Source organism: Callorhinus ursinus, unplaced genomic scaffold (genome assembly GCF_003265705.2).
Source record: "Callorhinus ursinus isolate GAN/ISIS: 27379988/994484 unplaced genomic scaffold, GSC_fseal_2.0 scaffold20, whole genome shotgun sequence".
Classification (NCBI taxonomy): Eukaryota; Metazoa; Chordata; class Mammalia; order Carnivora; family Otariidae; genus Callorhinus; species Callorhinus ursinus.
The window spans coordinates 19,677,914-19,694,364 of NW_027397082.1; the positions used below are offsets into that span (position 1 = coordinate 19,677,914).

At 45.4% G+C, this 16,451-nt stretch overlaps 1 protein-coding gene across 10 annotated transcripts in view; it reads left to right on the forward strand.

Annotated features, from left to right (window-relative positions):
- SEC31B (SEC31 homolog B, COPII coat complex component) overlaps positions 1-16,451 on the forward strand; it is a 65,665-nt gene that overhangs the window by 2,935 nt on the left and 46,279 nt on the right. For 5 of the 10 annotated variants that reach the window (XM_073904306.1, XM_073904309.1, XM_073904310.1 and 2 more), the window contains 9 exons: positions 2,127-2,213; positions 2,571-2,694; positions 9,730-9,925; positions 10,139-10,234; positions 11,196-11,339; positions 11,672-11,814; positions 12,679-12,778; positions 12,883-13,044; positions 13,573-13,707. In XM_073904306.1, the coding sequence (XP_073760407.1) occupies positions 2,135-2,213; positions 2,571-2,694; positions 9,730-9,925; positions 10,139-10,234; positions 11,196-11,339; positions 11,672-11,814; positions 12,679-12,778; positions 12,883-13,044; positions 13,573-13,707 (1,179 nt within the window). In that variant the 5' untranslated portion in view covers positions 2,127-2,134. Of the gene's footprint in view, positions 1-156; positions 2,214-2,570; positions 2,695-9,729; positions 9,926-10,138; positions 10,235-11,195; positions 11,340-11,671; positions 11,815-12,678; positions 12,779-12,882; positions 13,045-13,572; positions 13,708-16,451 lie in introns of those variants that run through there. The other 5 variants (XM_073904307.1, XM_025880916.2, XM_025880915.2 and 2 more) reach the window with 5 other exon arrangements.

Here is a 16,451-nt window from a genome sequence, read left to right on the forward strand (position 1 = left end):
GAGAGTCGGGGGTGGGGAGCTCGCCCCCAGCGGAGAGCCCGGCCCGCGCCTCTCAGGGCCCCACCACGCCCGCTCTCGGGCTGGACCCGGCTCCGCTCTCCCGGCCGCGCGGGGGTGCTGCGGCCCGACGAGGGTCTCCCTGGAGCGCTTCCCTAGCGCCTTCCCCTACGCTCCGGGCCCGAGCCTGGCCAGGTCTGGCGGGAAGCTGTGCTACCCCAAGGGGCCGGGGCTGCCGAGCGTCGCTGCCGCCGTCCGTCACTGCAGGAGTCTGTTCGGTTCTTGGTTGAATGTAGATTAAAAGCCCATCTTCCCAGTTTCTAGACCGTCGGGCATTTAACACCTCATGTGGAATTGAGTTTAGTTTGAACTAGTATAATGGTTAAAAGCACTGGGCTATGGGGGCTGATTGGGGTTCACATCTCGGCCCAGCCAGTTTTCTTCCCCGTAAAATGGGGATAATAACAGGACTTGCCACATAGAACCATTGTGAGAATTGAGATTTGCACGTTAAATGAGCAGTGCTAAACACAGCTCCTAATTTCATTAAGGGCTTTCCCCAGAAACGTGAAAATGGCTTTGACCAGCAGGTGGCAGTGGTGACTATGTAATATGTTGTGCAGCAAGTCCGTACGTAATTGATGTTGCCTCAAATGTTTAGAGACCCCCTGAGAATCTTGGCTGAATTGGCAGCCTTAAACTTTCTTCAGGCTGGAAAGTACATTAGTGATTGAGTAATACTACCTGCTATTTTCTAGGTTGAGACAAACCTGACGGTGGCTTCCTTAAGCAGGTCACAGCAGGTCCCAAGTCTACTCCCTCAAGTTCAGTGTTACCTTAAAAACAAACAGACAAAACACTTTCCTGCCACTTTGCTAGCCTGTTGGGATGGCACCTTGAATATGCGTTAGAACTGGATTGGAAACCACAGAATTAAAATGGATGTCTACCTTCATTCAACAAATGAGGTACCAAGGAGAAAAAGATTGAGTCTGATTTTCACTGGGTGGCTCACCTCTGTGAGGGGGTGAGAAGCTGAGCCCAGAAAGATGTGATAAGGAGCCAGTTATGCAGAGAATGAAAGGAAGGACGTTCAAAGTATAGGAAACAGAATTTACAAAAGCTCTGAGGTAGTAAAAAGCCAGGAAACGAGAAAAGGCTAATGTGGCTGTAGCACAATGAATAAGAGGGGAAAGTAGCAAGAGATGAGGTTGAAGTCGTAGGCTGAGGGTCACTAGCAATTTTATTCTGAGTGCAATAGATGTCATTGGAAGATTTTAAGCATGGAGTGCCAAAAATCCTATTTTTGATTTTAAAAGTTCACTTTTGCTTCTGTGTAGAGAGTTAATTGGGTTATGGTAGGGTAAAGATGACCGGCTGGAAGATTATTGCAGTAATCCAGGTGAGAGATGATGGTATCTTCAAAGAGTGTGGTGGTGGTGGAGACGGAGAAAAGTAAACAGATTAAGATATAATTTTGGAGGTGAAATCAGAAAGACTTAATGATGAATTAGAAGGGAATAAGGGAGAAAGGAATCAAGGGTGATTTTCAGGTTTTCTGGTTGAGCAATTGGATGGATAGTGGTACCATTTACTGAGATGAAGAAAACTGGAGGAAGAACAGATTTGGGGGGAGGAGATGGTGGAATAGAGAATTCTGTTTTAGACAGACTAACTTAGGTATCTTTGCTATATCCAAATGGAAATATTTGATTAGCAAGTTATACATAAGAACTTGGAGCTCAGAGGAGAAATTTGTGTTGGTGGTATGAACTTGGGGGTCATCAGCATATGGATGATATGTAAAGCCAAAGGAATAGATGAGGTCACTGAGATATTACCTGATCTGATGATTATCATCACCATTGGGCCTGTGGCAACCACTGTGTTTGGATATCTTTTTGGGATTAAAACATTAGATTTCAGTAATTAGGTAAGTGAACTGTCCTTGCAGATCTACAGATGGTTATGTGTATGTTACCTCCTATTGCCCTGAAATCCCCATTCCATGGTGGAAGGACAGAAACAGGATCTCATGTCTGTAGGTACTCCCTGGATCTGACTCTTTAAGTTTGCAGGTTTCTGTTTTCAGTAGGCTGAGGGCCATGTCAGTTTTCTGCCACACACAGGACCGGCCATGAAGCTAAAAGAACTTGAACGGCCAGCTGTCCAAGCGTGGAGCCCAGCCAGCCAGTACCCTGTGTATCTGGCCACAGGTATGATGATATTGTGGACTATGATCTGCTGAAAGTACGTAGGTCAAAGGGAGACTTAGTATCCAGAATTCTTTATTGAGCTTCAGAGAAAGCTTTAGAGTCATGGAAAGGTGGGGTTTGCTCACAGCATAAGCAAGGGGACATTAGGTGTTTAGAGTACCTGGGGGCAGCCTTGAACTGTGGCTCAAGCCTGGGCACCTCCTGTTTTCTTGCTCTCTTTGGAGTTACCATTTGAAAAAGGGTATACCCAGTCCTCTCCTGTTCCTCTGCCTCTCCACTTCCTAACCATTTATACCCCAAATCCATGCATGTATTTTTGCTTATATGCTGCCTCTTTCTAACTTTTCTTGTGCCTAGGAACATCTGCCCAGCAGTTAGATGCCTCCTTTAGCACAAATGGCACATTGGAAATCTTTGAGATTGATTTCAGGGACCCCTCTTTGGACTTGAAACACAAGGGAGTCCTTTCTGCCTCAAGCAGGTACTATGTCTGAATTGTTGAGTGTGCGGAACAGATCCTGATGTAGACCCTGTTGAGGAATCCTGGTAGTAATGTGTGCTTCTCATGGCTCATGAGGAGATACGTGAGGGGAGAAGTTAACCCTGGGTTTATTTTGCAAAAGGATTTTTTAAAACACCCACTCATACCTGTTTGGTCAGCAGCAGCAGTGGTGTCAGGCAGAATCGTGATAGAGACTCCTCACACAACGCTGGACCCATAAGTACCTGATCTCTCTCTGAGCCCAGAGATGTTGGCTCCTTCCTCCCTTGGCTCTTGTGAAGATAACCTTACACAATATCTCGTTTTCTGCCAGTGGGAGGAGAATGAGTGAGCCTCTCCTCATCGTGGTTAGGCACTGGTTGGGTACTTGTGGATTTCATGGCTCTGGTAGGCTTACAGGGCTGAGTACTGGCATTCACAGAGCATATGTATACAGGCCAGACACTATGCTATATATGCTATATATCTTATTCATCCCTCAAAATGGGCCTGAGCCATAAATACCATTAGTCCCATTTTACACAGGAGGAAACTGAAACTCTGGGAAGCTAGGATTTATATCTAGGCCTAACTCCAAAATCTACCTTTTTTCTATTATTCAACTTTTCTTTTATAAAGGTTTTATAAAGATGTGGCTTACAGCAGTAGTCTCCAAATTTTCATACCACCGGGGAAAATGTAAATATTCACTATACTCAAGTTATATAGGCAATATAAGTAGTATACATACATTACTCTACTATTATAAAAATGCAGTTCCTGTAATTTCATGGATTAAAAATATAAGTCTTTTTTCCTACCGCTCCGAAAATTATCTTGCCCGTCCCATTTTAGAGATTACTGGTCCAAATGCAACTTTGCATTCTTTTGTGCATTTTTTGGTTCATCTGAGAGATTAAGTTATTTAGACAGAAGTACCCTTTTTTTTCTTTTCATGGCTTAACCTAATAAAGGTTAGTTATTATTCTCCCTTTCTGGAGCCCCTATATCACTTTCTGATAGTATCCCTTATTTTATAGTTTTTTACATCTCTTTGTATTTCCAGTACCTTTCCCTTTGAAGAGCAGCCACTGGAGGGTTTACCAATAATCAAGAAATATTCTTAGCATCTAAGCAAGCATTTCAGAAAGGGCCCCTGAAAGGGGTGAGCTAATGCAATAATGTTCATACTCCTGGAGTTAAGAAGAGGGGCAGGAGGCAAGGGCTCTTATCTTCAGCCAGTGAAGCAGCAGCTTCAGCACAGTAATGGCTCCTTAGGGCAAAGAGTTCCTAATAAAGAGGCAATATAATTGCTTAAGAAATCTTGCCCCCTGCTTGTGTGTGCACATGCGTGCACTCCTTCTCTCTGACAAATAAATAAATAAAATCTTAAAAAAAAGTTTTTTTTAAAAGGGGGCACCTGGGTGCCTTAGTCAGTCAAGAATCTGCCTTCAGCTCAGGTCATGATCCCAGGGTCCTGGAATTGAGCCCCGCATTGGGCTCCCTGCTCAGTGGGGAGCCTGATTTTCCCTTTCCCTCTGCCTGCAGCTCCCCCTGCTTGTGCTCTCTCTCTCTCTCTCTCTGTCAAATAAAATCTTTAAAAAACCTTTTTTTTAGAAAAAAGAAATCTGAAATTATATCCTAAGATCCTCTGGGCAGAGATTTTTGTTTGTTTTACTCACTGCTGTATCTCTAGCTCCTAAAACAGTACCTGGTGTTAGATGCTTAATAAATATCTGTTAAATGAACAAGTGACATTAGAAATGTCTGGATTATCAAAGTGAGCATTCCTAGCCACCATTTCAGTTAGTTATAGTTATTCTTCAGTTAATCTTAGTGCCTTGAGAACTTTTCAAGGGTGATGATGGGTTGGTTTTGCAGCCAACTAGGTTGAAGGGACCCTTTTTGAAATGTTGGTACTCAATTCAGGAATCATAAACTTCATTTCATACTCTGTTCCATCCTGCAAGGATTGGGGGCTATAACCAAAATAAATAGTACAGTTAACACTGTTGATAGTATTTCATCTCTACTTTCTTTTCCACCTCCATAATTGTATCCAAAGATTGATTTGCATTTCCAAAGACCTAAGGAATTACCTTTGGCCTAGATCTATTAGAGTCTTGTTGAAGAAATTATCTTAGACACCCCAGGGTGTAAGACACCCTCTTGTGGCTCAGCCTGGGTTCAGTCACTTACTCAGAAATCCACATCTGAAACTATTGACCAAGATGATCAGGGTAGGTAGGGGGCTGCCCATTCTTTGCTTTATGCTTTCCTCTTTTTTTTTCTGTGTCATCTTTGGCATGGTTTAGTTGAAAGCATAGTTGTATTGAGTTGCATCCTTGGCTAACAGTACATGACTGTGCAAATGGTATTCTGACAGCGGTCTTCAGTTTCCTCACTTATGTTTAAAGAGGAGGTTGTGCAAGATGACTGCTAAGAACCTCCTGGGCTCTAGATTCAGGTCTTATGTTCAGTCTTTCCTTCCCTTTCTTTTTTATAGCATAATCTCTTTCCTTTTTCCTTTTTTTCCCCTGAAGACTTATTTATTTATTTATCAGAGAGAGAGAGAGAGAGAGAGAGAGAGAAAGAGATGGGCAGAGGGAGAGGGAGAAGGAGAAAAGCAGACTCCCCGCTGAGTGCAGAGCCTGATTCAGGGCTCAATCTCAGGACCCTGAGATCATGACCCGAGCCAAATCAAGAGTTGAACGCTTAACCGACAACCACTCATGTGCCCCTCCTTTTTTTTTTTTTTTTTAAGAAACCTTCCTTGTGTTTCTTCATTATTACCTAAACATATACTTTTCAAAATCTTTCCCCTTCCTTTGCCTGCCCTTTTCACCAGACCCATAGCTTAACTACATTTGAATCCTGAAGACCCCCTTATCCTCAATCCATGATACATCAGAGAAATGTTATGTATTTAGAAATACCTGACCAAAAGAGAACAGCTCTGAAACACTGGTATAGGTGCGGACAAGGGACTGCCTCAGGCTGTAAGTAGATAAATGCACTGGATGCATCAGAATCAATACAGATTAGCATGCCCACTGAAGCTGGCGATGTTTGGTTTGTTAGATGAATCTCATGCAAGAAGAAATGTTTTGGGGAGAATATACATGATGTGTGTTGACTTGTGAACTGAGGTCTTAGCTGCTGTGGCTGAATGAGATCAGAGGCCAATGTGTGATGTACTGTACTCCACCCTGTGTCTACGCTGATCTCCTTGTGGTCTCTGTAACCTCTGTATGACCCGTCCTCTAGTAACATGAAGAAAGTAGGTGATTTACCTTTCATTACCTTTATAGCAGTTCTAGCTACTTGGGGGAGCACTGTGATCTTCTTTGGGTGCCTGTGTATGGAATAGCAAGCAGAAAAAGATCACTTTGTGTACTCGGTTTTCCCATTTCCAAGGTTTGCCTTCTTTAGAGATGACATCAAGATGACAGAGTAGAGGGGTGCCTGGGTGGCTCAGTTGGTTAAGCGGCTGCCTTAGGCTCAGGTCATGATCTCTGGGTCCTGGGGTGGAGCCCCACAGAGTCTGTTTCTCCCTCTCCCTCTGCCCCTCCCCATGGCTCGTGCTCTCTCACTGTCTGTCTCAAATAAAAATCTTTTTTTTTTTTAAAGATTTTATTTATTTGAGAGAGAGAGAATGAGAGAGAGCACGAGAGGGAAGAGGGTCAGAGGGAGAAGCAGACTCCCTGCTGAGCAGGGAGCCCGATGTGGGACTCGATCCCGGGACTCTGGGATCATGACCTGAGCCGAAGGCAGTCGCTTAACCAACTGAGCCACCCAGGCGCCCTCAAATAAAAATCTTAAAAAAAAAAAAAAAATCACAGAGTGGAGAGAACGTAGGCTTTGTTGTTGGATAGACCTGTGTTCAGAACCCAGCACTGCCATCTAATGTCCTCTTGGGCACGTTATTTAACTTCTCTCACCCTGTTTTTCTCTGCTGTAAATTCGGGGTATATAGGCATAAGTACCTGGTGCCTACTAGGGATAAGGAAAGGACTTCCTCAAACAGCCACTGCTCCACTTCACTGTCTTCATTCTCCAGCTTGGAGCACTGCCTTCACCGCTCTGACTTTTAGGAAACTTGGATTCCCTCAGCTAGTTTGGCTTGTTTTCACTTTAGTTCACTAAGATGAGGTTGGGATTTTTAAAAAGGAACCTAACTAAGCAAATAAAAGCAAAGTCCTAAACAAAAAAGTCCCTAAATTACAGAAGCAAGAATTGACACAGCCCACGTTCCTAATTATAAAGTAGCTAAAGCTTGGCCTCAGCTGAGCTTCGCTGCGATGACCCTCTGATCTCTCAGGCCTCAGTTTATTCTCTTTAACCTTGTCTTTTTCTCTCTGCCAGAAGCATAGCCATGAGCTGGTCATTAGGGCTGGTTCTCTCTTTGTGAATTTCAGCGTCTTCCCTTATTGGTCTAGGCTGGTATCAGTCTGATGTATTTAGTACAGGGGTTCTCAACCCTGGTTGCTTGTTAGAATCACCTGGGGGCTCATGTTAAAAATGTGGATTCTGAGGGCCTCTCTCTGGAAATTCTGCTTTGCAAGGTCTAGGTAGGTATGTAAAGAATCTGTATTTTCTTTAGGTGCCACCCATCATTCTTGATGCTCTATGGTGCCCATTGTTGCCATCTCCATGGGAACCTCTTCAGACAATTCCACCGGTATTCTCATGTTTTGAAATTTCCCATTTTTCTATACAAACTCTCTCTCTACCATATCCTTAAATCTCTTGTCTTCTAATGTCTGATGAAAGTTCTATTTTCAAGCCAAAGGTCATCTTGTTTCTTAAGTTTTTATTTTTAAACTATTCAAACAGAGAAGTCGTAGAATAGTACAATGAATAATCATATACCTTTCCTTAGATTTATCAGTTGTTAATTTTTTGTTGCATTTGCCTACATGCTTATGCGCTCTTTCTCTGCATGCACATGCATGCATGTACACACACACACACACACACACACGTGTTATTCCCTGTCCATTTGCAGAGCAGAAATGATTGACACTCCTTGAGCCCACTGAGTGATCATGTCCGGGTCCTTGCTTAACTTACCGCAGCTGGTCCCACTCTCCCAGGGGTGCTCTGTCCTGTCCTGTGTGGGCTCCTGCTTCACCCTCACTAGTGAAATGGTTAACCATAGGACCGTACTTGCTACATGCTTAGAGAAAGAAAGTCATTTTGTCACGCTCTGTGCTCTGCATTTTGGTCACTCTAAACTAACAGGGCTTTATTTTCCAACTCTTCAGTGATTCCCCCTTGAGGTTTCAGGTGCCTTTGTCTTCGCTCTGGATGTCATAAGCTGTGACCATACTGAGGTTACTGGAACATCTTCTCCCATCCCTGTGTGAGTTTTTCTCTGGCCATACTCTCCTCTGGTTCCTGTGAGACAGATTCTGGGCTTCTCTAGCTACTCTGTTGACTTGCCCTCTGCCCACACTGACGTCTAGCCCCAGGGGGACATGGCAGCCTCTTGAGCCAGTGTCACGTACATTCTTCTGCCTTGTTAGGATCATTGCAACCTTAGAACACATAGCCGTTTGGGCAGTAACTTTGGAGCCACTGTTTGTGTCAGCTCTGCTGTTTTATCTCAGTTGCTGACCTGGTCTCAACCAGTGCTCAGCTCTTTACTTCTAACAGGTGGTTGCTTAGCTAATGACTGGCCAGACAGGTTCCTGCCCAGTCACCCCACTCAGTTTCCTGGCCAACTTTCCAGGGTGTGGGAACATTTCATTTCAGTTAGGGATCTTATGACATCATTTGATGTGAAATCTGGCTTCTCTGAAGGGCTGTGGAAATACCCTTGGCAAGCAGCTGTGAAATGAAGGACAGACTACCTGTGAGGCTTTGGGGATCTCACATGCCTTCCCTAGGGGCTTTGCAGAGGACCCATCTTTGTCTGCAGGGGCGCAGGGTCCATCTTTTTCTTTTGTGCAAGACACTGGCAATGTCTTGTTAGAAGCATCATTAGAAAGCCTAAAGTGTTTCCCAAGAGGTATGTTTATTCTTTACGTTTCTATGTTTGTAGGGCTGGCTCACTGTAGCCATATAGCAGATCCAGTGGGCTAGTCACATGGAAGAGATACAGGGTGGAGAGGTCCTTGGGTCTTTTCTTACTTCCAGCTTGAGAGGGAAGAGGGGACAGCAATTGTTGGTGTAGGGAACCTGCTTCTAGTCAGGTACAAAAGAATTTGGATCTTCCTCTAGACAGAATACACTATTTTATGATGTTTAAGAGCTCAGGCTCTAAAATAAGATGGGCCAGGGCACCTGGGTGGTTCAGTGGATTGAGCGTCTGACTCTTGATTTTGGCTCAGGTCGTGATCTCAGGGTCATGAGATCAAGCCCTATGTTGGGCTCCATGCTGAGTGTGGAGTCTGCTTAAGATTCTCCCTCTGTCCCTCCCCCGCTCTCACTCTCTCTCTACAAAAATAAATAAAAATAAATAAGATGGGCCAGACTTTAAACCTTGATTCTTCCACTTCCTAGCTGTCAAATAGAGATAAAATTACTGTGCATACAGAAGTTTCATAAATTCTGTGTGCTTCAGTTTCCTCAATTGAAAATGGAGTTAATACTTCATAGGGTTATTTAATATTAAATCAGCTAAACATGTGAAGCACTTAAAACAGTGCCTGGCACATAGGAAGTATCCAATAAGCGTTAGTTGCTGTTATTTGAGTTGTGAAGATTAAGTAAACGAATCTATTTGAAATATGTATCCCTGGGCCTATATAACCCTAATAATGTTAATTAAAACAAACAAACAAATATGCCACACAACTCTGAGGCAGTGGTCTCCTGCCTTCCTAGTGTAACAAAGATGGAATTTTTTATCAGAGAAAGGGCAGGACCAAGCAAGGAAACCTGTGTTGTGTGTCTGGTAAGTGAGGGAGACAGGCAGATTTCATCTCGGTGGGGATACCTGCATAATGGCAGAGGCTGACAGAAATGCCTCCTCTCTGCCTACTGACATGATTCTGCATTGGTGCTGATGCCAGTTCCTCCTCTTTGTAGGTTTTACAAGCTGATCTGGGGGAGCTTTGGCGATGGGCTTCCGGAAGGCTCCGGGGTCGTTGCAGGTGGCGGGGACAATGGCCTGCTTACTCTATACAATGTGACCCACATCCTGTCTTCTGGGAAGGACCCTGTGATTGCCCAGAGACAGAAGCACACAGGGGCTGTCAGAGCCCTTGACTTTAATCCTTTCCAGGTACTGCATTTCATTTGGTCAAACATGCCCAAGCCATGGAGCCACAGATCTGAGTGGAAGCATTCACTTGAGACCTCCAGTCTATAATTCTGAGCCCTTCCCGCACTGTTGTGGGGGAGGTTTTGGAAGCCCCAAATGTGGGTCTCTTTCCCCCTTTCCTGTTCTTAACTTTTTCTGGGATGGTATGTCTCCAAAGGCCTTTTCTTCATACAGGGCAACCTCCTGGCCTCGGGGGCCAGTGATTCTGAAATCTTTATTTGGGATTTGAATAACTTAAATGTGCCAATGACCCCAGGATCTAAGTCACAGGTAAGGAGTCTCCCGGGGCTGCTGATTAGAGTGTGCAGCTGATTTGCCCAGGAAAGTCTTGAATTCTGGAGGCACCCAGAGCACAGGAGAGTTTGGACTTTACCACTGGAGGGAAATAAAGTGCCACAGACTAACATGTTACCAGCCAACCCATAACAGGGATGGAGGGGAGGGTGTGTGTGTGTGTGTGTGGTGGTTTGTGGTCATTAACTGTCCTAGGGTTTCTGGAAGGAAGATGAAGAAAGGCAGTAAAAGACACTGAGAAAAGGAGTGAATACTATTTATCATAGTAGGGCTTAGGCAGAGTAGAGTAGGGCCCTGGGTTCAGTGGAGTGGGGCCAAGAGGGGATGCGCAGATATACCCTTGTCCTTTTTGTGGGGTGGGTCAGCTTTGCCTCTGTACCGGGCTCCCCCGTGCAGTTGGGGGTCTTGTGTATGTCTGTCTCTGAGTGCACCTACCTGTCAGTCTATAACTGGGCCCATCTTCTTTGCTTCCCGGCTCTTCTCTGTCTTGTGCTTACAGTATCGTGAGGTAAGTTAAGTATAAATTTGATAGCACCTTGTGCCCTAAAGATAGCAATGGCTTTTCTTTCTGCCTCATTCTTTCTGGGGGGTCTTACATGTCTTTGTTTCCCTCCCTTCCTCCTCCTCTACTTCTCTCTTTGTCATAGATAAGAGGGCTGTTTTAAATCTTGACTCCATCCTCTCAGGAGCACCTTGGGATAGGGGTAAATTCCAAGTGTGCCTGCCATTCTCTCAGCTTCTACACCAGTCCCCTAAAGGACCCTCTCTGGAAAATTCAACTCCCAGCTCCCTGACACTGTTTGGGTTGGGGAAGCCCCATGTCTACTCTTGGGCTTTCTGTGGGGGGTTGGGAGCAGTGGAACAGCAGATGGCTCTTGGTCCAGGAGATGACAAGTTGTCCTCTATCCTCTACCCCTTCCCCCCCTTCCTGCCTCAGCAGCCTCCAGAAGACATCAAGGCACTGGCTTGGAACCGGCAAGTTCAACACATTCTGTCTTCTGCTCACCCCAGTGGCAAGGCAGTTGTGTGGGATCTCAGGAAGAATGAACCTATCATCAAAGTCAGCGATCATAGCAACAGGGTGCGTTGTGGAGGCAGAATACAGTCTCGGGCTCTGGCTTCTTTCTCATGCCTAGACTTTGGAGCTGCTCTTCCCCAGGCCAGGTGTCTGCTTTCAGCTGTTGCACTTGCAGGTTCAGCCTCTTAGCAGATTTCCTGTTGAGAGTGAATGCTTAGGGAAGCTAAGCAGAGCTGATCCAGAGGCTGCTAGTGTTCCTTACTTACTCATGGTCATCACTTATCACAGAAGAGACACAAAACCTGCCCTCAGAGGTCCTATTCCAACTGGGCAGAAAAGGTTCATAACCAGAAGTGTCAGGTTACATCACCCATTGGGGTCTGCTTTGTCCACAGATGCACAGCTCAGGCCTGGCCTGGCACCCAGACATAGCCACCCAGTTGGTGCTGTGTTCAGAAGATGATCGTTTTCCAGTGATTCAGCTGTGGGATTTGCGCTTTGCCTCCTCGCCCCTGAAAGTGCTGGAGAGCCACAGCAGGTAATGTCTCAAACTGTGTCTACATCCTTGGTGGATGGTGGGGCATAACTGACCTGGGTAGGAGGCGGTGAATGCCTCACTTTAGTTACCAAACATCTTCCATGTCTTCAAAGTCGTTCCCAGTGAACATACAGTCTCCCGGTCCTAGCTCTAACCCCAACAAAGAGGAGTTCCTTGAGATCCTGAGGTTATGGAAAAGGACCTGAGATTCCATTTAACTTCCAGAAACGGGAGTGTAGATGGGGTCATGAGAAATATTTGGAGCCAATGTTTAGTCCCCCTGGGAGAGTCCCCAGGCTCTGATTTAAGGATAATGTTCATTTCTCTAGGTGGTGAGGTTGCTTCCTCCAAGACTTCTCCTTAATAAGAGAACCAGGCTCCTGTTTATCCTTTGAACAGGCCTGCCCCTGAAGCTGTAGCTCTTAGGCCCATAGCAGAAAAAGCAGCCCACGCTGTTCTTTCTTACTAAAGGGCTGTATTGCCTCTATACCTTCTTGGGGACTTTGAAGAGTTGGGTCCTCACCACCCTCCTGCTAAAAAAAAAAAGCACCCAGAGGGGTGGGTGCTGCCTGATTCATGCTGTTCATAGTCCCTACTCTACAGTCAGGGAAAAGAAGCAGGCCATTCTGTGGGGACCCATGGGCGGCAGAGTGATACAGTGTGTAGTGCCCAGGCTCTGGGATTTGACTGGGGTTCTGGCTGCATGACTGCTGAAGGTTCTTTAATTTTTCAAAGCCTCATTTTCCTCGTTTGTAAAATGAAATCAGACTGCTCGTTTTATAGGGATGAAATTTATGCAAGATATTTAAGGTACCCTACTCAGAGTAGGCATTCGACAAATGTTAGTTGCTCTTTCCTTTTTAGGGGGATCTTGTCAGTGTCGTGGAGCCAGGCTGATGCTGAGCTTCTGCTCAGTAGTGCCAAGGACAACCAGATCTTGTGTTGGAACCTGGGGAGCAATGAGGTAGGCTGGCCATTCTGTGGGCATGTTGGGAAGGGAAATAAGCTGTGTGTTCTGGGTTACCTTACCTAAGTCAGGGTTTCTCTAATGCTTGGGTTCCCTCACAGGTAGTATATAAGCTATGCACACAGAGCAGCTGGTGCTTTGATGTGCAGTGGTGCCCTCGGGACCCTCCAGTGTTCTCTGCTGCCTCCTTTGACGGCTGGATCAGTTTGTACTCCGTGATGGGTAGGAGCTGGGAAGTCCAGCAGATGAGACAGGCTGACAAGGTTTGAAAGGCTTGGTGGAGAATGCTGGAGGGAATGCTGTCTCTATATGGGGGGAGAGAAAAGGACGAATGGCCTGGGAGGAAGTGGGGACTGTTGAAGACTGGGAAGCCAGGACCCTGGGTTGGGAGGGCTCCACCTTTTCTCTAGTGCCCATCTTCCTGGGAGGGTGTCCGTTCCTGCCACAGTACAGAAGAGGCCTTCATGTTGACTCTTGCTCTTGGATGTTCCCTGTGATATTTCAGGGACATTGGATCCCATGCTGGGACCATTATTTTGGAAGTATGAACTGTCTTATCTCCTTTTCTCCTGTAGATCCATTCTGTGTCTACACTCCACTGTAGACCTTGGATGCAGTAGGTTTTCCAAGAGCCTACTGCATGGGAGTCCTACCCTCACTACCAGTTCCCTAGAAAACGGGAGTCCAGCCTTTCTGGGCCAGATTGGGTATCTCAAGGATTTCTCCCTGAGTAAAGTTTACAGATGCAGCACCACTTCAGGTTGGTGATACAGGTATGCTTTTACCCTCAGATCTCTTCTTCCTTTGGCAAAGGCCAGCCTCTCCCACTGCTGCAGGTACCAGAGCAAGTGGCCCAAGCATCATTGATACCTCCTCTAAAAAAACCCCCCAAATGGATGAGAAGGCCAGCAGGTGTTTCATTTGCTGTAAGTATAGTGTGTGGGGGTGTGTGTGCATGGTTGTGCATGTGTATCTGTGAAGCCTCTTGTATGCCCAACATGTAGCCGTGTTCTGTAGGAGATTTATTCCTACTGCCTGTGTCTCAGATCAGGCCCATTTTAGGGCTCAAGCAGAGTTACTATTGCTTTTCCCTCTACCCCTTCACCTTGCTTACCGTGCCAGTCCTGTCTAAAAGGTATTGGTTGCTATAGGCTGCTTGGTTATAGAGAACTGCCTGAGATTCCACCTGATTTTTCTCTAACCCTTACATGTCTGGACTGGTAGTCCAGACATGTAAGGGTTAGAAATACAAAGCAGGAAAGAAAAAAAATACATAAATTCCATCCTGTCACTCCTCTGCCCAAAACCTTTGACTCCCATTCCCTTATGGACTTACCTTTCCAGTTTTTATCCTCACCTTATTCTTATGTGTTCCCTAGGTTCCAGTTACATATGACTCCTTTCTGTTCCACAAATAACTCCTCAACTTTGCTGCTTCTGCATGTACCCTGCCCTTCACTTCTCTCCTGAGCCACGGAATCCTACTATAGTCTTTTATGGTCCCTTGCTTAAGTACCACCCCCTCCACAATGCCTGTCTTTAAACTCTTGTCAAACTTCACTTCCAGGATTTCTACTCCTGTAATGATGCATTCTAACTGTACTAAGGTTACTTAAATACATGTGTGGAGACCCTACTAAGTAATAGACTCCTTGAAGATAGGGACCACATTTTGTTCATTTTTATCCCTAAAGCAAGTGCTTCTCAAACTTTAATGCACATACAGATCACCTGGGGAATCTTATGAAAATTCAGATTCTGGTTCATTCAGTCTAGGGTAGGGCCCAAGATTCTGATTTTCCAACAAGTTCCCAGGTGGTGCCCTTGCGGCTGGTCTGAGGAGTGGCAGGGTCCTAAAGCACTTAATCCAGTGCTTTAAATACTAGGTTTGAATTGAAAACAGATGTATCAAATAAGTGGTTCTTGTGTTCACAGCCTCCAGTTTTATTGTGGAGGTAAAGCTAACATAGGAGGCAGTGAGGTGAAGAATTCTGATGTTGAGAGAAGTACATTCCTTTTGTTTGTTTCAGGAGGTAATTCTGTGTTTTAATTTTTTGAGGAATCACCATACCATTTTCCACAGCAGCTTCACAATATTTCCAACAGCAATGCCTAAGAGTTTCATTTTCTCTACATCAGCCCCAATACTTATTTTATGCCTTTTTTTAAATAAAGATTTTATTTATTCAATAGAGAGAGAGCACACAAGCAGGGGGAGAGGCAGAGGGAGAGGGAGAAGCAGACTTCCCACTGAGCTGGGAGCCCAACGTGGGGCTCGACCCCAGGACCTGGAGATCATGACCTGAGCTGAAGGCGGATGCTTAACCATCTGAGCCACCCAGGTGCTCTGATTTTCTGCCTTTTTTTATTGAAGTATAGTTGATGCACAATGTTACATTTTAGTTTCAGGTGTACAGCTTAGTGACTGACAAGTCTGTATGTTATGCCGTACTCACCACAAGTGTAGCTACAGCGCGATGCTTGTGTCATGGACTGTATTCCCTCTGCTGTGCCTCTCATCCCTATGACTTACTCGTTCCATACCTAGAAGCCTGTACCTCCCACTCCACCTCACCCATTTTGCCCATCCTCCCACCCCTCTCCCCTCTGGCAACCACCAGTTTCTTTGTATTTATGGGTCTGTCTGGAGAGGCCTGTATTTTTTTTTTAAGATTTATTTATTTATTTGAGAGAGAGAGAGCGCCCATGCATAGGTGGGGGGAGGGGGCAGATGGAGAGAGAGAGAGAGAATCTCAAGCAGACTTCCGGCCAAGCAGCCCGATACGGAGCTCGATCCCATTATCCTGAGATCATGACCTAAGCTGAAATCAAAAAGTCGGACACTTAACCAACTGAGCCACCCAGGCACCTGAGGCCTGCATTCTTATCATAGCTCTGTCACTTATTAGCTGGGTAACCTTGGGCAGTTCGACTGTCTGTAAAACAGGGATAGTAGTACCTGCTCAGCTTATGTTAGTGAATTGACATGAATCTCAAATAAGAATATACATAAGCACTTTGTAAGACTATCAAATATTAACAAATCAAAAGTTAAGTTTGTTTTGTTTAGCACTAATCTGTAGTGTAGGTTTGTGCTGTGGGAATCAAGTGAAGAATTCCAACTGGGAAAGTTCATTAAGGAGGAGGTCTCAGGAAAGGAAATAGTGAAGGGTTGGGAAGTAAGCAGTAGTTGTCAACCATGGCTGCAACCTGAAGAACTTTCAAATATACTGATGTCTAGTCCCACCACCAGAGATTCAGACTTTATTGTCCAGAGTGCAGCCTCATGACTCTGGATAGGTCCTCAGGTTGTGTTAATGTGCAGCCACGGTGGAGACCTGCTAGAGTCAAGGAACTTTACTAAGCTCTGCTTGGTGACAGATGCTTTAGGTAGGGTACCTAATTGTGTGAGAAGGATGCTCAGGTGGGGCTGTTTTGGTGGTTGAAGGCTCAGAAGGCAGAATGAACTGGCACTTTGGGGATGTGGAGAGATCACATAAATGAGCAGGGAGAGAGAGGCTAGAGAGTCTAGCCCTGACTTTGGAGGAGCTTAAGCTCTCTTTTGTGGCCTTTGGAACCAGAACACACTCCTAAGCAGCCATAGGTACAGGGTGGTAGTCTAAGGCTTGGATTGGAGGAGGAAAACTCAGAGGCCAGCCGCCTATTCCAA